The sequence below is a fragment of the Hipposideros armiger genome, unplaced genomic scaffold (genome assembly GCF_001890085.2).
Source record: "Hipposideros armiger isolate ML-2016 unplaced genomic scaffold, ASM189008v1 scaffold_192, whole genome shotgun sequence".
In the NCBI taxonomy this organism is placed as follows: Eukaryota; Metazoa; Chordata; class Mammalia; order Chiroptera; family Hipposideridae; genus Hipposideros; species Hipposideros armiger.
Window position 1 is genome coordinate 2,626,302 of NW_017731542.1, and position 23,938 is coordinate 2,650,239.

General features: G+C 48.7%; 2 protein-coding genes across 5 annotated transcripts in view; one reads left to right on the forward strand and one right to left on the reverse strand.

Moving 5' to 3' along the window:
• The window catches only part of EGFR (epidermal growth factor receptor), a 176,153-nt gene extending 159,487 nt beyond the window's left edge, over positions 1-16,666 (reverse strand). For both annotated transcript variants that reach the window (XM_019653027.1, XM_019653026.1), the window contains exon 1: positions 16,414-16,666. In XM_019653027.1, coding sequence (XP_019508572.1) covers positions 16,414-16,501 — 88 coding nt within the window. In that variant the 5' untranslated portion in view covers positions 16,502-16,666. The remainder of the gene's footprint in view (positions 1-16,413) is intronic.
• LOC109388366 (uncharacterized) lies at positions 13,185-23,938 on the forward strand. Of its 3 annotated transcripts, none has more exons than XM_019653029.1 (5): positions 13,185-14,311; positions 14,543-14,636; positions 14,903-15,726; positions 17,914-18,122; positions 18,360-23,938. In XM_019653029.1, the coding sequence occupies exons 1-3, from the start codon at positions 13,710-13,712 to the stop codon at positions 15,317-15,319; spliced, it is 1,113 nt and encodes a 370-aa protein (XP_019508574.1). In that variant the 5' UTR covers positions 13,185-13,709; the 3' UTR covers positions 15,320-15,726; positions 17,914-18,122; positions 18,360-23,938. The 3 variants fall into 3 exon arrangements, with proteins under 3 accessions (XP_019508574.1, XP_019508575.1, XP_019508573.1); XM_019653030.1 differs by having other exon boundaries at positions 18,409-23,938; XM_019653028.1 differs by having other exon boundaries at positions 17,914-23,938.

Here is a 23,938-nt window from a genome sequence, read left to right on the forward strand (position 1 = left end):
CTATCCTTGTTAGCCCACACACACACAAAATGATTGTGATCTATTGCTACGAAATGGCTCAGTCTGAACATAAGTTCAAAAGAATTTAGATTATCCTCAAAAGGAATAAACAAAATTTTTAAATCTTATGAAATTCTTGGGCCCCTCCCAAGTGTACATTTGGGGTTCCCAGTTTGAGAAAATGACTTCAGAGTAGTTTCATAATTGTTCTACTGCTTCTTAATAACCTCCTTGAATGAGGGAAGGGGGCCAAACGTATATGTTTGCATGCTGGAAGCAAGCACGGGTTGTGGCACATAGTAGGTGCTCAGTAAAAGGTGGTGGTTTCATCGATGCTCTTCCAGGGTGATCGGATCCATTCAGCAGCACTATGTGTGGTTTTCACTCTGGTCCAAGCTTTTCCTCTTTGGAAAGTTTTGTTGTTGCTGAAAGGGCCCCGGGCTGTGTTTCTTCCAGTTTCCTCTCTCATCCATTTCGAGCTACGTACGACCTCACGGATGTCCTCAGACTCCAGTTAGCAGTCTCCCAACCAGGTAAGTGTCCACAGGACTCTCCAGAGAGAGCGGGCACGTGAATTTGCCATGGACACCCGTTCTTCTTCCTACCCTCCCTCTCGCAGCCACCCTTCTGTCTCTCTCCCACCATCAAGTGTTTCAGGCCTCAGTACAAACCTTTCCAGGTGCCACACAAGGGACGGCAGAGTGCCCGACCCAGCCCTGAAACACTGAAGATGAAGGCAACCAACTCAGGATCGTCTCCTTGCCCCATCTTCCCACCCAAGTGCCAACATGCCCGTCTTAGAGTCGGGGTTCGGAACTGATGGAGATCTGAGGAAGGTACTAACAAGGTTTCTGATCAGAGGAACAGAAGTCAGGATCTTTCTGGCAGAATATGAATCTGTGTTGACCAGCCACCATACCACGACTGAAATGACATCATACAGCCATTAAACAACTGTAGGTGCCAACTGAGCAACGGGGAGAGAGAACAGTGCATAGATCTTCAGAACTAACTCGGTCCTGTGAGCACAGAAGCTCCGCCTTCTCCACTGCACCACCCTGACGAAGAGATCACACGGAGAGACGAGGAGACTCTCTCCTGATTATTCAAATGAGATCAAGGCCCCGCGCATCCAAGGCCCCGCGAAGCTGCTGTGCTGGACAATGGCGCACGCGAGCCCATGACAGTGACCCATTCTGGCTTCTGGCGAGCGTCACTTCCGTTTGTAAGAGCTCACGCACCACAATGGACTCAATCCTCACTCTGGGGACTATGGCGGTCTGAGCTGAATGGGGTTCCGGACTCCAGGCTCCTTATGAGCAGAAACTACATTTTCTGTTTACGTTGCCCAGGCCCCAGCAACTTTTTGGTCCACGGTACCCAGTAAGCATTTGGTGCTTGCTGAGTGAGTCTGACTGAACTGAAAAATGAAAACGAAACGTGCACAGACGACTCTGCCCAATTCCATCCATGTACGAACACAAGCGGCCTGTGTAAGAGTCAGGGCTCAGAATGCTGGGAGAGCTGGTCTGTTCTGGAAACTTGCACAAGAGGGTCTGAGGTGTGAACACGCATCTGCACGTGGATGGGGGGCGGTCCTTCACCATGGGCGTGGCTTTCTCTCCTCTATCCCAGTGATGGGCCCCTAGGAGCTTGGCACTGGACACCGGGAGGTAACAGAGAAGGAAACCGTGGTTAACCCCCAACGACACTGTCTTTCCAAAGGCTTCTGCACTTGGTCACCACCTGCTGAAGAGGATTTTCTTACAGGGGTTTATCTATGGGTAAAGGAGGAAGAGGGGGGTGCCACTTTGCTGCGACCCTTTTTCAACCCTATTTTACAAGTAATTTGTAACCAACTTAGAATAAATCGAAGTGACAGTAGAGGAGTCTCACTCTGAGTTTGAGAGATTGTTTTCCTATTTACACCACAGGACACAATGGATGCTTTGCCTTCACTCTGAAGTCTCAGGCCTTCTTTGAGACCCTGAATTTTCTAATAAAATCTTGGCTTTCCCCGTAAGTTTCTGTCATCTCTACCAAGTGACTGTGAGTCAGGATTTAAAATGTTCATTACAGTGCAGCATACCTGTAAAACAGCGCACAAATCGAAAATGCACAGCCTCATGAGTTTTTCACCAAATGACTACATCTGTGTAACCAGCATCTAAATCAAGAAACATGACAATGCCAGCATTCCTGAAGACCGTCTTCTAAAGCACCTATTCTTAAAATAAAGAAGACGAAATAGACGAAAATAAACAGGATGAAGAGAATGGTGCACACACAAAAACCTAACTACTTATGACTTGAACAGACTATAAACTTCGCACGTGCAAATTAATCCAAAAACGGCAAGAGGCCGTTGGCTTGTCCAATCAATCAATCTCTGTTTGTCTGTCTGTCTGCCTACCTATGCTGTCCATCTAGCCCTCAGTCCCTTTTCCTCCTCATTTCTCCATGGCCTCCAAATGTTAAAGACCAAAACATTTCATTTAGAAAAACTGACTTCCAAACAGTATTGTGAAAGCTATGATTTCTATAATACCACCTTACCAGCTAATTAAGACGGTGAGCTTTTAGCCTAGGGTAATATTAGATAAAAGATGTCAAGCTAAATATTTAAAACTTTGCTCCTAAGATGTCACCATGGGAAAGGGGTGGGGTGAGCACAGGACCTCCCTGAGTCTATTTCACAACTTCCTGTGGATCTGTAATTCTTCAAAAGTAAAAAGTTCGCAGCAAAAAGCTTTGCTATCACAGCAAACCACTATTCATATTTACATAAGGTGGTCAGTGGTTTGTTTTTAGTATGATTTTTTTCCCCTTGAGAACTACAACAATTGAAAAAGCCTTCTTAACATCTCTATTCAGTATAACAATATTGAGAGAGAGATCAAAATAGTAAGTTCAAACAAATACCTACCCTAAAATGTCGTCAACCCTATTTTAAAAGTAATCTGTCACCGACTTAGAATAAATCGAAGTAACAGCAGAGGAGCCTCACTTTTGAAAGTGAAGAACGAATTGCTTTGAAACCTTATCTAGGGGACATACACGTATAACAGGTATATAACGTATAACAGGTAACGACCTTCCTAACCACACATTTTTTTTCTCTACTCTTCTAATATTAACAAAAGAAATTCTCGCCATAAAGTTAACATTCACAGAAAGTAAACGCTTGCCTCCCACAGCCTAACCTGACACGTCTTCCATGTTCCAAACGGACACTCCCAGGCATGCCACGTCCCCATAACTGTGCCGTCATGGCTCCAAAACGTCCACGGATGGAGAAAACCAGCACAAAGGTTAGGGCACCTTCCCGCCCATTTGTAAATCAAGCATTTCATAAATCCTCTCTCTTTTTAAAACAACCATGCCGCCAGTAAGGCCTGCGAGATAAATGATCATCTTTGAACTGTTAGCTTTTCCATTTTTGGTGTTTCTTGCAGCAAAAGCAATTTATTTTTACTCGTACGGGTTTAAAACAACTTTAAAAATAACATTTATATGCTGCTGGTAGGAAATAGCAAGTCTCTAGCATATGTTAACTCATGACCAGCCTGCTGCCTCGCCAATTCAAAAATCAATGATAGACAGATGGGCGACTGGTGGCTTTTCAGGCAGGCCTGCTTATTACAAACTAAGCGAAGACCAGGAGAACTACGGAGGTTCTGGGGCTGGAGGCCCAGGTGAAAGTGGCAGTCCCTGGAAGGAACGCGCAGGGGCCAAAGGCCCATCACAAGTACACGAAGCATTACCTGAAACAGCTCAATTAACTTCAGATCAAATAATAACTGAAAGCAGGGATACAGATCCATTGTTTTCTATCTTTTGGAAGCTTGACTGTTGCTGAAAGGACCAAAGGCTCCGGGCGGGGTGTTTTTGTCTTCCCCCTCGTGAGATGGTCTGGGCCACCCAGGGCACCATGAAGACATCAGGCTGCCTGGGGGCAGTGCGTGGCCATCATGGCTTGTGCTTCAGTGACAAACGGGGAGAGGATGAGGAAGACAAAGCAGATGAGAAGTGGGGCCTTCACTGCAGCCATAATGAAAGTCCTAACGCGAAAGCAGCACAGGAGTAAGTCGTCAGATTGTACAATGAAAGAAAGAGCATTTACAAGACTGGCCCAGGGCTCTGCAGGAAAAAGAACAACGCTCAAGCGAGGGAGAATAAGGTCCTGCCGTGGAAGGCGGGGGGTCAGCTGGGGTGCTCTGGGAGGCCTGCGGTGGGTGTGAGGCGAGCTGAGCTGTCCCCTGCCTGTCCTGAAGCCTCCAGAGGACCTCGGGCATGGGCTGGACATTTGGAGCAGAAGCATGCAGCCGCTAAGGGCACGGGTGCCCCAAGTCAGAGGCCAGGGCCCACCTAGCCTAGACAGATGATGTTGGGTAAATGACACGAACTTGCTAAACCCCAGGTTCTTCATGAACAGCAGGGATCCTAAAGGTCATGGTGAGGGCTAAAGGTCACAGTGCTAGTCAGCACTTCAAATAGCAATACTATCAAGCCCTTGCGGAATGTGCCCCAGGGACAGGCCCTGGGCTCCGACCTCCACCAACCCCCTCATTCCATCCTCTCCATGGCAGCCCCATGCGATAAGCTCTGCGATTATCTTCCTTCTGCAGATGAGGAAACCAGGACTCAGGGATGTTACTCAACTTGGCCAAGTTGCCCTTGCTGCCAAGGCGAGTCCTAGGTCCCACCCCTGGACCGCCCTCCAAGTGGGGAGGCGGGAAAGCCTCAATAAAGAACCTGGATCCAAAAAGGACACCACATAGTAGGTCTAGAGATTGTTTGTACATTTTTTGTTCTGCGTATTGGTATTTTAGCTCCCTGTACACATTTTGGTTTTCCTATTTATAAACAATGTGACATCAAATAGACGCTAATGAGGTTATTGCTGCCTTTTCTAGAACAAAAAGTCATCCATGAAATGTGAGTGATGATTAATACTAGATCACTAGTGTAGTGTATTCTTCAGCCATCAATAAAAATGTTCCGATCGGTAAAATTATTCATAAACATGATCATTCTGGACACACTCAGAACCAACGGAAGCTCTCAAACAAACACCCACCCAGAGGTAGTGACCTTTGTGTTAAGAGCAAAGTTATTTCAAGAGCCCTGAACAGCTGGCACGGGTGGCCTTTTGACCTCTGGCTTGGTGAGTCCCCTCTACCCCACAAGTGTGGTCAGTCTGTGGCCAAGGAAGTGTCTTATTTCCCAGTCCGAGTCATGAACCCCAGAATATTTCCCCCGTTTCTGACAAATGACATACACATTCTGCTTTACAGCCAGAAAAAAGTGCAAAGAAATTCTTCACAAGAATCAAATCTATACCGACTAGCAGGCTTGTAAAACCAACAGGTGACCAGAGCGTCTGCTGCAAAATAACCCTAACAAAGAAGAATGCAGTGTAGTTGAAGGACCACACGGACAGCAGTCACCTGAACCCACAGCCATGAGAGCCACCAGCCCCGAATCTCGGGAGTCAGCATGTGTCCACCTGCAAACATCTCCTGGTTGCTTATGTCACAACACACGCTTCCCCCAAAATGGTAGAACCAATCGGCGTCACACCAGGGTTCTGCTTGCTACACATCGGAAGGCTCAGCGAAGTGTGTGCAGGCGAAGCTCGACTCAGAGACTGACACTGGGCTGGAGCAAACTGTCTTTGAGGGGAAATTCATCAGGAAATATGCTTTTTCCAGAGAGATGCGTTGAACCTCTGTCCTGCCAGGCTCAGCCACTCCCCAGGCAGAGACGGACATTATAATTATATCGTTCTCTCACCATCGCTTAGATGATGCTACTAGGTTGGCATGTTTGGTGGCTCATTTCAAAATCGCTACGTTACCTACCACTTTTAAAACTACTCTCAAACTTCGCCTGGGCCTTTTTGGGGACTTGGCAGAACATCCTGTGAATAGGATGTGTGACAATCATAAGCTCAGGACCACTCTACTGTTGTCACTTTATGTGGTGCCTAGTGGTTCTCTTTTCATTAAAAATCAACCTTGTAAATAATGCTCAGAAGTCACCCGCCCGTGAAACGTCTACTAGATCAGAGGCGTGCGTCCAGTCTCCTGTGCTTGCCACCACCAGCGCCTTGCATGTATGGTTACCACCGTCTGCTTCTTCCCTTCCCACCTGGATGAGAGGAGGCAAACCCAGAAGGGAAATACAGTCCAACCTCTTCCCAGCACGAGGTCCTAGGAGGAAAGAAAAACAATCCCCCAAACTGCAAGAGAAGAATACACTCCTGGCTACTCTCCGCACCATGGCACCCCATTCTCACTGGCACCGTGAGTACGGTCAGGCCTTGAATGCATGACTTCTTAGCTCCCTGGCTATAGTTTAAGTGTTTTGCTTTGGCAACTGAGAAACATTATGAATATTTAGTAGCCATTGCCCAACAAGCCAAAAGCCTAGCTTTTCTAGCCAAGACTGGAAGAACAATGCATGTACTCTTTCACAAGGGAAGAGGGGCTCAGGGAACCACCCAAGTCTTCCATCCACCTCAGATGCTTCTCAAACCAGAGACATCACAAAGTTCGCACTTAAACCAGAGTCTCTAGAAGCCAAAGGTGAAATGAACAACTGAGCAGCTCGTCTACCTGACGCTTTATGTTGTCCCGTTTCACTGAATTGCTCCCCTTTCTGTCCTCTGGGCAGACTTCTGTTCTGATTGAAGGCGAAGCGGCACAGCTTTTGCCCCAGTTAAGTTTTACAAGACGTAGGGGCCCAACTACTAAAGCCGCCCTGAAGTCAATACACTGGCTGCTTGTCTCCTAGAAGCGCTCACCCGTTCAACAAGGTGGGGTCGCCTCAGGCTCCAAGAACCAATGCGTTCTCTCAGAGACAGTCTCCAAACCTGCCGTACACAGGTGCCACGTGAGCGTCCATTATTCAGCTTACACATGGGACTTCCGCCCATTTCACTTGATAATTATGAATTATAAACATGTTGTCAGGGAATTTCTGCTTAATTACTGGCAAGGTTCCAAAAATGTCAGGAATAAACAACAACAACAAAAGTTCTTTCCTTTTTCATGGAGGAAAATGAACACTGTATCCTCAAGTTTCTTTGGGGAAAGGTGTATCACCATCCACGAGAGCTGTTGGCTGTCACAGTCCACGCTCCATTCGTTCAACCAGCAAAGCTCCTCAAAGTGAATAATTTTGATTTTTGCAAGAACGTCTCCTTAAAGCGAATGCTTTCAAGTACAGTCCCAGCCGGACTGGCTTCTTATAAAGGATGTGCCATAGAAAATGAGCGATCCTGGAATGTCACCCTATTTGTTAGGTTAGCCTCTTTCCGTAATAGCTGTTTACACCCTAATGAGTTTAAATATGCACTTCATTCAAATCACAGAAATGCCCTCCCCCCACCAGATCCGTGTAAGCACATTTCCGCCATTTTGCCACAGGCGCTGCTAACCGACCCAACTGCTACAACAAGTTGCTTTCTCCCGTCGGTTTTTCTTCAAGTATTTATAGGTCTGGCAAATTTATAGACGCCTATGACACAACTTTTAAAAAGTCATACCTGTAATTTCTAATATAAATGTTTTCAAGGCTCATCAACTCACTGCCCTACAACTTATGGAATGGGCAACTATAATATATAGACAAGAGCCTTAACTCCAAAAGCTACTTCGAACCAAGAGAACGCATGGGCAAGGAACAGCAGGGGAACGGGACACACAGAAACCCTGAGGGGCATGGCATGTCCGCAAGAATTACATGTATGTGAGGAATTACAACAGAAAACTTGAGGAGTACTTCGTTAGTTTTCTGACTCATAAACAGGGTTAACAATGACTCAGAGGCATCAGTAGCTAAACCCAATGGTGTCTCAAAGGAGGAGGAGAGAGGGTGTTGGGGACCAGTGACACTGGTGTTGGGAGACAGTGTCTGCTGGGCTGCGGGAAAGCTCCCAGCACCAGCGGGGGATCAAGGGCACGCTGCAGAATGTCTGGCAGCCTGGGTCCCTCACCTTCAAATGTGGATAATTACCCCCATCCCGTGGGGCTGTTAGGAGGCTCAGAGAGACGTGAAGGCATTGTGGCACTGTAAATAAAGTGCTGTACAAGTGCAAGGTGTTATTATTATTATGACATCAGTGTTTTAGCATCTAAATTACAGGGCCAACACACTCATTACCGACATGTCTAAGTACATATCTTGCATGCATTTATATTTGCTTTTAATTTCATAGACGTTTCAGCTGGAAGGGGCCTTGGAACCATCTAGTTTACTTACTTTATGGAAGTCGAAACTGGGAAAGGAGATTCTAACCTGTTTACTCTTCCTACTGCAGCTAACAACAGGTTACAGGGAAAAGCACTACAGTAAGCTATGTCCTAAGAAAAACTCCTCTAGTAATACCATTTTGCAAGGAATAAGACATGCATATGTGTGTGTGTGTGTGTGTGTGTGTGTGTTAAAAAATAATCGGAAACACTGACTGCCTTTGATACTTTGTAACTTTAAAAAAATTACATAGTTGAGTTTTGCAGTCATTCCTCAAAGTTTTCTTTCTCTGTGAAGGTTTACTCACAGCAGCTTGCCGGCAAGACAGAAAGGAAAGAAAGAAGGAGGGAAGGGAAGGGAAGAAAGGAGGCAGGGAGAAAGGACAGGCTAAGGTAATACATTATTCTCACTCATAAATGTGCTCCACGCATACAGTCTGTTAAAACGCCAGAAAACGGCAGGAGAAAGAAATCAAGAGGTGACTATGATTTTCAATTAACTTTACAGCCAATCGAAGCCAAGAAAAAGTTCTGAAGTTCATCAGATTTAAAAGCCCCTTAAAAATCAACAGGTGCCATTAGTAAGTCGTCAACAACCACCTTTTGTTTTTCTGTCATTCACCTGGACTTAATTAAAAGTAGAGGAAACCGAGGGCTCTGTTTTTTTCCTTTTCTTCTAAAAGAGATGATAGTTGTTTAACGTTCTAATACGATGCTAAAATACACTTTAGTAAACAAAGAAAGGATCTTGCAAGTTAGCACTAGAACAAACTTAAAATAGTTTGCCGAATTGATCTTGCTCAGAACAATTTTAATCCCCTATGATGGCTTATGATGGATGAGAATGAACTAGGAGTTACTTGCATACGTGCAGGAAACCACGGCGACGAAATCTCCCTACAGTTTTCAGGTATTCAACGTTTGCTAGTAAGCAGAACCAGGTTGTTGACAGTAAAAAAAAATCTTTTTGAAGAGCTTTCTGAAATCCCATTCACCGTGATAAGACATGTTCCTTCCTGGCATCCTTGTCTGTCCTTAAGGACCTACGCAGGTTCAATAAGGGATAGGTTTTCATTTCAGACACGAAAATACTGACGAACATATGAGTAGAGGCAAAGAAACGAAAACATACACAGTTTTTGCCTACAAATGTCAGTTTGTCACATCGGAGAGACTCTAGGCAAGACATCAACTTTCTTCCAAACGTTAGTGAAAGAAAGGAAGAAAGGAGCTTTAGCAAATGGTCATAATGACATCATGCGTAAGGAAACACGACTGTTAAAGCAATTATGACATCACCCACATGTGTAGGCCTGCATGTCTGTGGTCATAAAACCTTCAGCGATCACATTTCTGCTTTTAAAAGAAACCCCTTCAGAAACGCTCCTCAAACAACTGCTAAGCCAACAGCGGTCTAGATCCACTGATTTTCCATTTCCTTTTACGTAAAGGGAGACCATGGAGGGAGCACCAGCAGCCATACTGTACCCCTAGTTACAGAGCTCCATGTTTGTTTCCCAATCACGTCTGCAAGTAAACAGGTAAATCGGTGCAATTTTCAACAGTGGACCAGGAAATAGAGGCTTTCTCATTCACACGCGGCAGTGGCCCCATTAATTTGAGAGGCGCTTTCCGAGTTCGATGTCATTCAACACGTATCTATTGTGCCTAGGATTAGGCAGACTTTTGTTCCCTTTCTCCCTTTGCTTTCTGTGGTAGGAGTCAAATACAGCATGTGAAGTAGTCACTTTTCTTATTTATAACAAGTTTTAGGGACAAAGCACCCTACTGGGGAGAATGTTAAAACTATCAACTGTAACACAGGCTCTCATTCAATTCTTCACATCGGGTTGTTACTTTAAAAAAAAAAAAGAGAGAGACCAAATGACCATTTTGACTTTTAAATGTAAAATGTGTCACCTCTCGGGCATTTTACTTTTGACATTGTAAGTTTCCTCATGGTCATTTAGAAAAATAAAGCGGGAAATGCTAACCCCTTAGCATGTGCTGTAAGCAGACCTTCACATTTATAAGAGGACAAGCAACGGCAGGCTTGCTGCAGGGCTGCGAGCCCACACGTACCTTCTCATTCTTTTTCGTTTGCCTGGAGCCTGGGCAAAAATCTTGTTCTTTGAGGTCCAGCTAAGTGTTCTCTTTTTTGAGAAACTGGCTCCATCACAGAGACAGAATTAGCCTTTTTTCTGGGCTCCCACTGAAATCCCTAATCACATCTATTACACGAAGTTGCTTTACAGTGAGCAGTTCATGATTCATGAGTCTCTCTCCCTCCTCAGCTCTTCACAAATGTTATCTTGTCCCTTTAGTATTTCCAGAACTCAGCACCAGGACAGTGTGGTGTGACTCAGCTGGAGGGCTCGTGAGCCCCACACCCACTTGTCTTATTTAAGGACTTGGCTTGGGGGTCCCAGAAGGTGCATGTCTACCTATCAAGTTCAAGGTGCTCCTGCTGCCATCTTGGGAAACACACTGTTGAGCGAGTTACTGTTGTACACTTCTCATGAATTCATGAAGAAAAAAAATGCAAATTTGAGGCCGATTTACTAATGAAACATAAACTGTTCCTGGATCTTGATGAAGCTCATGCGATGAGTAAGAAATGGGTGTCGGAACTAAGACAGAATTTCTTCTCCTCCACAAGCTGCAATACCACTCACTCCACTCAGCAGAAGCGCCCAAGGAGTTTTAAACAACGTGTGTGAGGCTCCATCCCCCAGAAGTTTTGATCCCCCTGGTCTGGGGAGCAGCAAGGCATCCTGTTTTCAAAAGCACTTCGGGTGATTCTAAGGTATGTTCAAGGTTCAAAAGCTACTGCTCAAAAAAAAGAAAAGAAAAGAAAAGAAAAGAAAAAAGTCACTTCCTAGCCTTTTTGGGTCAGCTATTCATGTACAAAACCAAGTAATCGGGCGCTGTGGAAAATAAGAAATGAGGGAATCCCTGTCTGAGGATTTGCAGCAATATACAACATGATTCCCAATACACTGATATGCCCGGTATATTATTGATCGGTTCTGATAACTGCAACCACAGCCGCCTCGTCCAGAAAGCAGCTGAGAATCCAAAACCCCGCCTGGATCAATATGGATGGTGACAGTGAGCATGTGACAGGCTGGGGGCAGCTCTTTCTATGGCCAAATATGCAACTGAAATATCTAAGAAGAACAATTCAAGGCCACGCTGCTGCCTTGAGCTCCGGACCTGTATGTTCTACTGCGTCCTGGGCTTTTCCATCTGAGCACGTCGAATCCCCCAAACATTCACAACCTCCATGAATGGACTCAGTGTTTATAGGGGCTTCCAAGTCAGAAGCCTACGTCTCATCCTGGGGTTCTCTGTTCCTTAGACTTGTCACCTCCAAATCAGCCTGAGCCATTCACCTGCTCTGCATCTGCAGTGCTCCTGCTTCGTTGTCTCTCCACGACTGCCTCTGCCAGTCAGTCTCCACAAGGCTGCTGGAATCATCTTTCTAGAACATCAGACGCCAGTTCCCAGCTTAAAGCTCCACAGCAAGCCTCCGTTCACACAGGGGGACAGCGAAGCCCCCTGGCAGCTGCAGCCTCACCACCTACCCCTGCTCTTCCCACCGCACCGAATTCCCAGAGCTCTTCAGAACTGTGCTACTGCCGGCAGCTCTGGAACACCCTTCACGTCGCCTTCTGGGAAAAGCCCACGGCTCCTTGCAGGCTCAAATGAGTAGTCCCTTCCAGCTGGGGCTACACCTGGTCCCCTCTCCAGATAGAGTTAAAAGCAAAGACTACACCAGGAGATTCCTTCATCCTGTACAGAATTCTAGCACTGCTGCTGTGACATTTTCACACGTGTTATCTATAGATCTCTCGTCCCCTAATTGACTTCCAGGCACTTGAGGGCAAGTATCCTGTCTGTCTCATTCCTACCGCTCAAAATATGGATGGAGCAGTGCAAATTGCTCACTGTGGTTTGAACACAAAGGAAAAAAATGCCAACAAAAGCCTAAATTGTAACAGGTAGCAATACTTGTCCCTATACTATTGATAGAAGGACAGACAATAGTGGTAACGTATGTCATTATTTACACTAAATCAAGGCCATGTGTGCTCGCCCAGTAGTAACAGGGTGCAACTGTGGGTGTATTTTGTAGTGTTCAGGTATTTTCCTCTAACCATAAGTCCCATAAATTGCAACTAAAGACTCATTAATTAGAAGTTCCAGATATATTCAGAAGATACTTTGACTCCAGGTCTTTCTGGGAGAACCCACAAGGATAGGGTACAATGTGGAGCCAAGGAGCAAATTCTATCCTCCCCCCGCCACCCCGCTATGTTTTACATACTACTTTCTTAAGCAAGCTGCTGAAATTTGGTAGGAATAAAATTTATTTTAAGTATATGCAGTCCACAGATGCTCAGGCAACAGGGTCAGGCATCTGATACCACACTTCAGTGCTGTCAGAGATTAAAGTGTCAAATCCAGCACTTAGCTTCTAACTGGGCTAAGTAAACAAGCCACCAGTGCTCAGGGGCCCAACCACCTCTCCTGCTCAGGGAACTTTCTAGACAACTGGATGGAGTGCGTCTATGTAACCGTAGGAAGGAAGCTGTAACCTAGTGGCTCTGAAAAAGTTAAAAGAGAACAAGCTGAGATTTATACTCTATTCCACTGGTGTTGACGATTGAAGAATACACCAGTCACAGTTAACTGAGACCAAAAGTGTTCCTTATCATCATTTCAAATGTCCATCAGCGACAGAAGAAAACAAAATAGAACTTGTTCAGCATAGATTTGAGAAGCAGAACCTACTGGGTTGTCAGAAAAGTCATGACGTGTTTTTTTTCTGTTTTTCGTTGCAAAAATGCGTCATGACTTTTCTGACAACCCAATAGTTTTCAAACTATATTTACGTGGAAACAAGGCATGGGTAAGCCAGATTCTAGAACCTTGGCCTTTTCTCAAAACATACTTCTATAAGTAAAATCTAACTTTAAACAAGCCCATTTCCACAGTACTAAGTCCAAATTAGAACATGACCACAAACACACAAACACAACTTTCACAGCAAGCCACAAAGCAAGGGCCAAATGATCTCTCAGGTGGGTCCTTCAACAAGCTTAGGGTCCCCAGCATTCTGATTCCATCTCCATTTCAGGGCCTGGGGCACCAGTGTGGGGCAATGTTCCCTGAAACACCCATCACCGTCAATGTAATAGTAGAGCTGGCTTGCCGCTCCTGCCAAAAAGTTTCAGACACTAGCTGCTGGTCCTGGAGCATAGATCAAAGGAAAAACAAACCGTATTTTCTTTTTAAACAGGGTGAAACCCTTCATCTTTACTGACAGTACCTCTAAAAACATTTCAAAACACGTTAGGGCTGTCATGTGGACCAAGTCTAATTAATGTAGCACCATGGATTTTGGCAGTCGGCGTCTTCAAACTTCAGAATCAGGTTTGAAACATCATGGGCTATGAAACGAAAGACGTGAGGCCAGAAATGACCATCCAACTTCAAGAATGTGTTCAGAGGTGGGGCAGGGAGGCTCCCTGGGCTGGGAACTCCGGCCTCCTTGGAACACACACCAGATTTCCTCTAGAACAGTTTTTGTATCTTTCCATTTTGCAAGAACAAGGGGCTTGCTCAACATTCCTCCTGCAATCTCCAAGCTCGCTGCTGGCGTGGTGGCTGAGCTGCCTCCAGGAAAGGCAGCCAGCGAGGCTACGGAGCAACTGTGCGCAGGGGTCTGGACTACTCAGACCAGGCAGCAGTTTGTTCCAAGTTCCTGAGAAGCCCAGTCCCTGGTCCTTCCCCGCCCCCGCCCAGCACCTGACATTAGATGCTCACACACACGTGAGCAGCTTCTCCTGTTACCAGAACTCAGGTCAGGCAGTGGAGGTGGCGGGCTCCGGGCAAGAAGGCCGAAGTTTAAATCCCAGTTCTGCCTCTTACAAGCTGTGCCAAAGTCACTTTACTTCTCTGTACCTCAGTTTCCCCCTCATATGCTTGATGGAATGGTCAAAAGGATTGACAGGACACTGGCAGCCATGTCTAACAGCAAGCATGAGGTGCGGTAAGAACAGGACGCACCACGCCTCAGAACCCAACAAATCGCTCTTAAATGGGCACATTTTCCTGAACAAAACTGACTGAATTTGATTGATATGGGCCTTGAACACTTTTGGTAAAAAGAAAAAAAAATCTCGTATTTCTAATAACGTCCCCCTTAAATTTTGGTCTTTTATGCGACTTTCCCTGAATGACGTTTGTTCACCTACTCTCACCATTTTCTTTTTCAGGAGCGTCTGCTTTAAGGACGAACAGGCACGTGAAGTGGTATTTAGATTTTTCTCGGAAACTAATCTCTACACACTAATCGTGGTGTTCAAAGGGGTAAGAGTGACAAGCTGGAGGCATTTCTGGGGGGGAAATGATGCTTGCGGGGCTCCAACAGTTTAATTTAAAGGATAGGCGTCCCCTGCAGCAAAAATAAAGAGATTGCACCTGCCTGAGAGGCCACAGTGGTCAGCTGACTGGGCAGCAGGACCAAAGCCAGGGGCTCACAGCGGGGAGGAGAGGGGCGACCGACTCAGGAGGAAAAGCTTTCAGTGAAAAGACGAATCCACTATTACTGAAATCACTTCCATCTCCTCTTACAGTATTTTGCAAGACTGTTAAAACCCGCGATGTTCCCGAAGAGCGCTTTACGTTCGTTGCCAGGTAATCTTTCCGGAGTCTTGGCCAAGCTCCCCTCAGTGCCGGTGATATCCGACCCCTGGCGGCCCAAACAGAGTCACCTGAGGAGCCAGGTCTCACCCCAAGCCCTGGAAATCGGAAAGTCTGGGGGTGGGAGCCAGACGTCGTTTTTGTTTGTTCGTTCGTTTGCTCGTTTGGGGTTCCGTTTGGTTGTAAATCCAAGTGATTCTAATTTGCACCAAAGTTGGGGAGCCAGGGCTTGCCGCCCTAACGCTCCCCCACCCGGCGGACGCGCTCAGCACCGAACCCCACTCCCTGCGCCAGTGACATCAGCGGCAAGTACAGACCTGACTCTTGGAACCCCGGCTGCTCGGTTTTGAAATTGTGCAATTAAACCTTCTGAGACATGTTTCTCGTGTCAAGTGGGTTTATGGTCGGTAGTCACGAAGCCAGGCTCGCTCACGGTCGCTCCGGACACTTGGCACAAGTGAACCACGGACACCAATCCGGTGTTTCTTTCCTTTTCTTTTCTTTTTAATTAAGTTTAACATTTTGATTGGCCCAATGTCAAATTCTTCAAAAAGCTTTAAAAAAAAAAAAAACACGTCCCAAAGGGAGAATCTCGGGATTCTGACGCGGAAAGTTGGCTGTGGGCCCTGTTTGGGAAACCTGTGGGGCCCTGGCCCGAAGAAGTTGGGCGCCAGGACCCAGGTGTCCGGCTGCAGCCGGTCGCCCCGCTCTGTCCGGCTCCACCCCGAAGCCTACAGACTTGACCAACGGGCTGCAGGTGGGGGGCAAACCTCGGGAGTTCCCGGGAGGGCCCACTTCATGAGACCCCACGGGCCCACGGGGCGCGGACGATCGGCAGGGAGCTCGGGGCTGGTAGGGGGGCCGCGCGGGGCAAGCACCCCCCCCCTTTTTTTTTGCCTAAGAAGACACGAAGTCCCTCGCGGCAGCTACAGGTAGTTAGTGACAGAGACGGAGCTCTCCGGGCCTCCCATTTCGAGGTGCGGCTCCACGGCCGGGAAAGGACCTGCGAACTGGGCTGGGGCCAGAGCGCCGGCTTCCGCGGGAGACGCGGGTGCCGGGAGGCCCGGGAGGGATTCCCGCGTCCTGGGCTTCCCGGAGCCCCTCGGGGGCGCGCCCCGCGGGCCTGACCCCGCGAGCGGACAGCGCGGGCGCACGTGCGGGGACCCGGGCGGCCCGCCGGCCCCGCCACTTGCGCTGCGGGGCGCCGAGCCCGCGCCGGAGGGCGGGCAAGTGTCGGGGGGAAGTTGCGAGCGCTCCGGGAGCGCCCCGCACGCCGCCCGCAGCCCCGCGCCCGGAGCCTCCCCTCCTCGGGCCGCCGCAGACGCGCCCGGCTCGGAAACGAAACGTCCCGTTCCTCCCACGGTCCCGGCCCGAAGCGCCGCCGATCGCCAAGGAAGCGGGAAAGGGGGGCCGGCGGCGGGCCGGGGGCGCGGCACGCCCTTACCTCGCTTCTCCTCCCGCGCCCGGCTCCCGGGGAGGTGCGCGGCCAGCAGCACCAGGAGCGCGGCCGCCAGCGGCCCCGAGGGTCGCATCGCTGCCCCGGGCGCTCGCTCCGCGTCTCCGTAACTAGTCCGAGGCGAGCCGGGCGGCGCTGCGCGGCGGCGGCGGCTCCGGGGTGGCCTGTCGTCCGGCTGGAGGGCGGCGGCCGCCGGCGCTGCTCGGGACTCGCCGGGAACCCTGGCAGCGCGGGCCGCGGGCGTGCACACCGCGCCGGGCGGGGAGGAGGAGGGACCAAGCGCAGGAGGAGGGAGCCGAGCCGCAGCGCGCGAGGCGGAGGCAGGACTCGCCGGCCGCCAGGACCGCGGGCTCGGAGGGGGCCGACGGCCGTGGCCCCGGGGGCACCAGCGCCCGCGTGAGGGCCCCGAGCGGCGCGGGGGCAGCGGGTGTTCCCGGGAGTTCATCTCCGAGAGGCGAGCTCCCAGCGCTGTTCGTCAGGACCCAGCGCTCGCGGACTGGCGCTGCTCGCTCGGTGACCCAGCCTGTGTCGAGTCACATTTGTGCCACTGTCGCCGTTTCCCCCCATCATCCCTTCAACTTGCAGAGCAAACTTGTACCGGCTGCGGTGACCTGGCTGAGTCTTATGCCCAAGGCTGGATAATGGCATGGGGTGGGGGTGAGGGGGAACCACCCCTTTATTCTCGCCCAAGTCCCCCGCAGCGCCTGGCGACCCTAGTGGGGGCCGAGGCGGCCTGGCAGCCAGGTGGTTCCTCGCTGCACCCGCCTAACAGGCGTGCCAGGCGGCTGAGTCAGAGCTCTCAAGTCGGAGGGTCCTTCACAGCCGGTCAAGCACCCTCAAAATCGTCTGAAACGAGGGCACCCATCTCCTGGCACAGAGGCGGACCTTGGGAAATGTCGGCTGAGCGAATGCGTGAATACCAAGGGATCCCACAGCTTTCCTAGGCCAGGAGCCAGCCAGGGGCACTTGACAAGCAAATATGCGCGGTAAATTACTTTGCAAAAGGCAGGCGCTTGGAAGAAAGGCTAGATACACACACTAGAGGAGATGCTTTTATGGAAAAGCGAGGTGCCCAGTGCCCTGAGACAGCCACGCGTGACTCAAGCAGGAGCAGCACCCGGGAAATTGGCTAAGGATTTGGGCAGAAGAAATTAGGCTTTCTCAGCTGCAGAAACTTAGCTAACGTCTTTCAGCCAAGTCGCTCCTTCACTACAGGACAAATGTCCTCGGGGCCCCATTCTACAGCCAGAGCCTCTCAATTCCTCATAAGATCCACTGCTGACATCAGGTGGGGTCGGCTCTGGTCAGGAGTCACAAAATTGAAATAAGTGAAGTTACAGCCCGATCTTTGGTGTCACTAGAGAAAGAGGGCCATCTCTCGTTCCCATCCAGCAAGTGTTGGGGACAGGGTCCCTCGCCCCGCACAGCCGGGAGCGTGTACTCTGAATTTAAGTCATTTGTGTTTGTCCCTTTGTTTGAGCACATCAGGACGACCCCTGAGTCCCCTGAAGCCCATTCGCCCCTGGATGAAGACGGCTCTGAAGATTGTGCAGGCGGTGTGCTTGGCTTCCCCCACGTGATCCAAACAAGGTTACATGCAACAAAGCAGCCTGTGAAGAAACACAGCTACAGAAGTAACACACATCAGAGAAGGGTAACCCAGAAACACAGCAGGGGGACATAGCACGAAGCTAGGGGTGAGTCTTATCATGGATTCCATGCATTTGCCCAACAAGGCCGCAAATCTGGCCCCACAGCCTTCTGTCAAGGAAATCCCATGGGTGACACAAACCACATTGTCCGTGTGTTACAACCCCAGTCAATTGAAGCTACAGCTAATTTTTAAGATTGCGTAGGAATTTCACCTATGAGTCCCCTAGGAGAAGACGCTGTGGGAAGCCCTAAGGTTCTCAGTAACCACCCTTTCATAACAGACAGCAACAACCTTCGCAGCGCTGTTGGTATCATCACATCCTTCCATAGGTCTGATGCCACCCCAGGAAGCAGAGCTGTGTGAAAACTATCACTGGAGGAGGTGGAGCATCGATCGCTTCAGACACAGACCCACCTTGGCCGGATCCATCCTCCTGGGACACCTTTGTAAGGCTTGGATTTCTCCTTTGAGCTGGTGACGAAAGGGGTGACATTCAGGATGACTGGTACTCTTTGGCAGGTCACGGAGTATACGGATAACTGTGGTGCTTGTTAGGTACAAAACTCTGTGATCAAGCTGGAGGAAATGACATCTTGAGCACATGGAGCTTTGCCCAGACTGGGCTCTGCATAGATGCTGTTCGGGAACGCAGTCTCTCTCTGCAGAGTGATCCCGGGTCACATCCTGGGCACTGGCACCACCTCAGGAACAGTTGGAGCAGCCTGACTCCATGCCACTAAGTACTGACCACCTATGAGCTGGGTTACACTTTCGTCTGCCTCTTAGAGCAAGATGAAGCCATGGATTGGAACGGTCACCCACGTAACCTGCCAAGGGTTGCCAGACCGTGCTTGCTAGTCACAAGGCCAGCCTTGAACCCAAATCCCAGCCATGTTCTTTACCCCTCATCCCCAAAACGTTTCCAAGCCTGAGACAAACAGAGACTTCAGGACCCCAAATTCGATTTCAGAATATCTGGAAACTTTCTAGAGAAGGTACAACCAAAATTTCTGCTTGGCCAAATGGTTCCTGAATAAAGCATCCAAGGAACCATTTTAACCAGGACATACTTGAGGCTCTTGTATTTCCAATAGTAAATCTCATATCCTCAATTTTCCTAACATGCGCTGTCCATTCTCTATAAGTAGGAGTTAGAGCCTTTCTAGAAGGAGCATGGGGGTGAGTCCCCCAAAGATGAGGAGTACAGAACCCTGTGACAGGGTGAAGACAGCAGGCCTTCAAATGCCTTAAGTTCTATCTTAGGCGAAAGGCATTTGACCACCTGTTTTCTTTGGCCTTTGAGGTCAAAGCAAGAATTGATGAGGAAACACATCAAAGTGGTAGATTTCCGAGTTGGAAAAATGATCTTTCATGCAGTAGTAGAGCTGTCTAAAAGTGGATGAGCTGCCTCCGAGTGGAATGGGCTTCTCCATCCTTAGAAAGACGAGTGTGCAGGAGCAGCACGAAGGGAGGCTGTGGATGAAGGACTGAACCAGGTCCCTTCCAACCCTAAAATTCTATGAGAACATGCATTTATAAAACAGGCTTCCATTTCAATGTACCCACGCTCCACAGCTCTTCTAGAGATATTTAAGAAGACACAAAAACGTGGTAAGAGGGTTGCCACTGAGGAAAACTGGGTAGCTGGGGGTCAGGCAATGGAGGGAGATTTATATTTCAACTGTCGGTCCTTTTCTACCTCTATGGGCAGACATCACCTGTTTCTGTAAGGGAAGGGCCAGTGACCTCAGTAGGTCCCTGGCTGAGGTTCCTGGGCATTTCTGAAGCGGGCTTTCCTGGTTTCCTCAGCCCTTTTGTCTCTCCCTTTGAGTCAAGTTATTTGCGCTTGACTCCGAGTTGAGACCTATCTCTGGCAGAGTATGGAAGAAGCAGCTTCTTTGGGGGAGGGGGGGTAATATGCTGGCGCAAAACTGCTGAGGCCTTCATTTGTCATTAGTACTCTTATTAGTATAACATTTCCTTAGTATTCATTATCTCTAGGGCTGAGGGTTCTGAGATGCCTAAAAAGCAGGACCGCATTTTTGAATGTTGGTTCTGGTACTGTGGTGTGTGAAACACTTTGCACAGGGATTTTGTAGGAACTTTGTGGACCCTGCACAACGCTTTGCCCATGTTGGAGGCTGAAAACTGAGTTTGAATAACTTTGTCCAAGGGCTCACTACTCATCTTGGGGGTAGTTCTAATTAGCAACATTAGCCTCAAGATGGCTACTGGCGGCCTGCAGACCAAGTTCAGGACACAGATGTGGTTTTGTGGGGCCCATTCAAAGTTTCTTTTAATTGAATTAGTGGCAACATTTAAAAATCAAGAGATTTCATATTTATAATGTGGACTCTTGTGTTTGTCTTCACAAATGGGAACTGCTGGCCAACTGGGTCTGCTTTCATGCAAGATGGCAATTGGGTGAGTGATAACTGTCCCCTTCCAAAAGAACAGTAAGGCTCCAGCTCACCACCTAACGTGATTCAACAGTTTGTGGGAACAGTGTGGCTGCTGTAGACAATAAAGCTTGCAGCCTCACCCATCCTGGTTCACTTAATAATGAATATTCATCATGAATATTCATACTCATGAATATTCATATTCATGATGAATATTGATTTATCCTTCATATACGTATAGTTCTCATCATTTTTATATGCCTATAGAATGTCAGCCATAATAATGACATAATCATGACTTGTGATAAACATTTGTGTTTTTATATGATTCCACATTGAAATATGCTAATTTGAAGCATGCTCTATCATGGTATAGAATGTGCTGTGTATGACCTCTCGACCAAAACCTATCAACAAATACATATGCACACATGGTTCTCATCTCTACTTTTCCTCTTGCTTTTATCTTCCTTTCTCTAGCTGACTCATTCTTGCTCATCTTGTGTGTGTCCAATTGAACAGGAAATCAGAAATTATAGTTGTTAACTTTGTAGAACTGAGCTGCAAGAAACCTGAGTCATTGTAACGTAGATGGGGGAGAGACCTCAGGGATAGGGCCCTGACATGTTACAGGTAATCGGTTAAGTACCTGGTCCAAATGAATTGTTTCACGAAGAGAGAAAGGAACAATAAATAATACTTTGTTAACAAAATAAAACGCATAAGAGTTTTCAGGGTTGTTGGTGAGTGTGTGAGTGTATGTGTGAGTGTAAGAATATAGGAAACTTTCCATTCTTCCTTAACTTGAATCTCATTGATTGATTGCTCAACACCACCCCAAAACAGGATGTTTTGCTATTTTACTACAAAAATACACGGCAAACATAACTAGACTTCTCAGTGCTAGTGTTTAGGGAAACGACTGTATCATTGGCGATGAGAGAGTTGCTCTGACTGCGGTGTTTTGTTTTGTCACGTGGTAAGATTATTTGGTAAGTGTGTGCTGCCTTGCTGCCTAGTGATCTTGCTTGAGACCTGTGAACTGTAGCCCAGGGGAGAGATGTAGTGTGTGTCTGGCTCCTGCTACCCCCGTGGGAGGATGCTACTTTCTGGTCCCCGGGAAACCAGCCTTGGACGTGTGCAGTGTTCATGCAGGGACTCATGTCGCTTCCAGGCAGAGGCTCACAGGAGCGGGGCCCGCTCCCCCTTGACGCCGTTCCTTCTATCTTGTTGGCTGGTCGTGAGAGTGGCTTCCTCCTCAGCCTGGGCCTGGAGTGAGGATGACAGGGAGCAGACCCTTCAGCGGGACACGTAGGTGACATCTGTGTGATGGACATGAAGAGTGAGAGGAACACCCCTTTGTTAGGCTACTGGGATTTTCAGGGTGTTTCTTGCTCCATCATACCCGCGCATACCTTAACTTATACAAGAAGTTATGCAACCCCTAGCTAAATAGTTAAACGAATATTTTATGAATACTTCATATTGAATTATTTTATGTTTGATATATAAGCATTCACACATTATTTCTGTAACATACACATATCTGTATTACCTATATGTTACGCATGTGCACACACACACACACACACACACACACACACATTTGGAGGGGCAGGGCATGGAGTAACCAAATGAAAAGAGACCTAAAAATTGCCATTAACTAAATGTGACTTTGAGCATGTGACTTTCAGTCTTTCTACCCCAAAAGCCTTGATTTTTGCCCTCTGTAAATTGTCACAGATGCTTGCCACACAGGGTATGTTATGACTTGAAACAATGTAGGGAAAGCACCTAGCACATAGCACTTGACAAAAACTACTGCGTTCGTGTGGGTTTGGGAGCTGTGGTTGTGTGTGACATTGTCACCTGGCCCTGGACGTGGCCTAAGCCTCCGGGTGCAGACAGCGCAGCAAAGCACGATTCTTTGGCTCAGCCCCGAGCCCCAGCAGCCGAGTGCAGCCTGTCAGGTTTATCTTTCAGTTAGTTTTCACGGGCATATGAACAATCTCAACATGGAATCAGTCATTAAACAATTAAAAAAAGAAGACCCCTTCAGCCTCTCCACCGCACCAGTTAGCAACACTGATTTCTCGCTGAGATTTCTAATTATAAGCTTTGAGGGCCTGCGTTGTTTCTTACCTTCAAAAGAACTGCTATTTGTTGTAGCAGCTGCAAGGGAAAAAGAGCGGTGAATGTCCCCAAACGGGCTGGCACCCGCAGTCCTGCCCACGCAGCCTGCAGATGGGCTCGCTAATAGGGGCCGCGCGATGTGTGCCATCCGCTGGCACTTTTGGCGCCCGGCTGGAGGGGCTTGCACAGCCAGCACCTCCGGACAATAGCTCCCCGCCCCCCAGTGCCTGTCGCCAAAGGTCGCTTTGAATCCTGTTCCCTTCACGTGGGTGGGGGTGGGGAGAAGTCCAGGCTGATGTTGGGGTCTCAGAGCAGCTGCGAAGGTGAACGCAAGGTTTTGAGACAGCTCAGTGCTCCGCCGGCCTTGGCAGAAGCTGGAGGCAGGCGCTCAGGGCGGCCCCAGGGCCTCCCGTCCGCAGGCGCTTGGCCCTGGGGGTGCGGGTGCCGGTTAGTGTCTCCCGAGCCTGCGGGGCGGCGGCGCTGCGCCGGGGTCTGCGCCGGGGGGGCCGGGGGTGGTGAAGCGGCTCCTTCTGACTTGGCCAGGGCTCCTCGCAGGACCCTTTACCGTGATTTTGCTAATAAGGATTGGTTGGTTTTTTACTCTTTTTGCCCCCTTCCCCGAACGTTTTTGTGTTTCTTTTTAAACTTTTACTTTTAAATGTGGATTTGAAAGCACCTCTGGTGGGGAGCATTGAGTTCTCCCTGATTTCCGCAGGACACCGGAGCGAGTATTGGTGACTTTTCTGAGATCTGGAGATGTTTCTAAAGTTTGATTTTCACGTCGTTGTTAGATTTCCTGCAGCGTCTCTGCCCAGCACCTGCCCCAGAACAGGGGACCCACTGGTAACCAGCCCTTTGAGCTCGCAGCCCCCTATGTGGTCCTGACCCTCCCCACCCAGGTCCAGGTCACATCCTGAGGTGCGGGTCCCTAAACGTGTCGTTTGTGCAGTAAACTCCTCAGTCGTGGAACTTGCACGCGTAAACTTTGCTGGGCGCTGCTCCCCGTTGTTCAATCCCCGCGTCGTTAGAACAAGTGCCCAGCATGTATTCTGGAGGGTGGAGGGCCGCCCGCGACGTAGATATTCTATTATAGGGTACGTGCTCTCAGAATAGTGGCGGAAGGAGCACACAGATCAATGCATTTTAAATGAGATGGTGCGAGGGGGGCTCACTGGCCATTGGCAGGTGAGTGCATGAGGAGAGGCAGTGAGTGGGCAGGGCCTGGAGGAGGAGGCGTCAGGTACCCACGGGAAGCCTGTTCACACAGGGAACATGGAGGCCAGGGTGGCTTGAATGCAGTGGGGAGTGGGACAGGGGCCGGGGT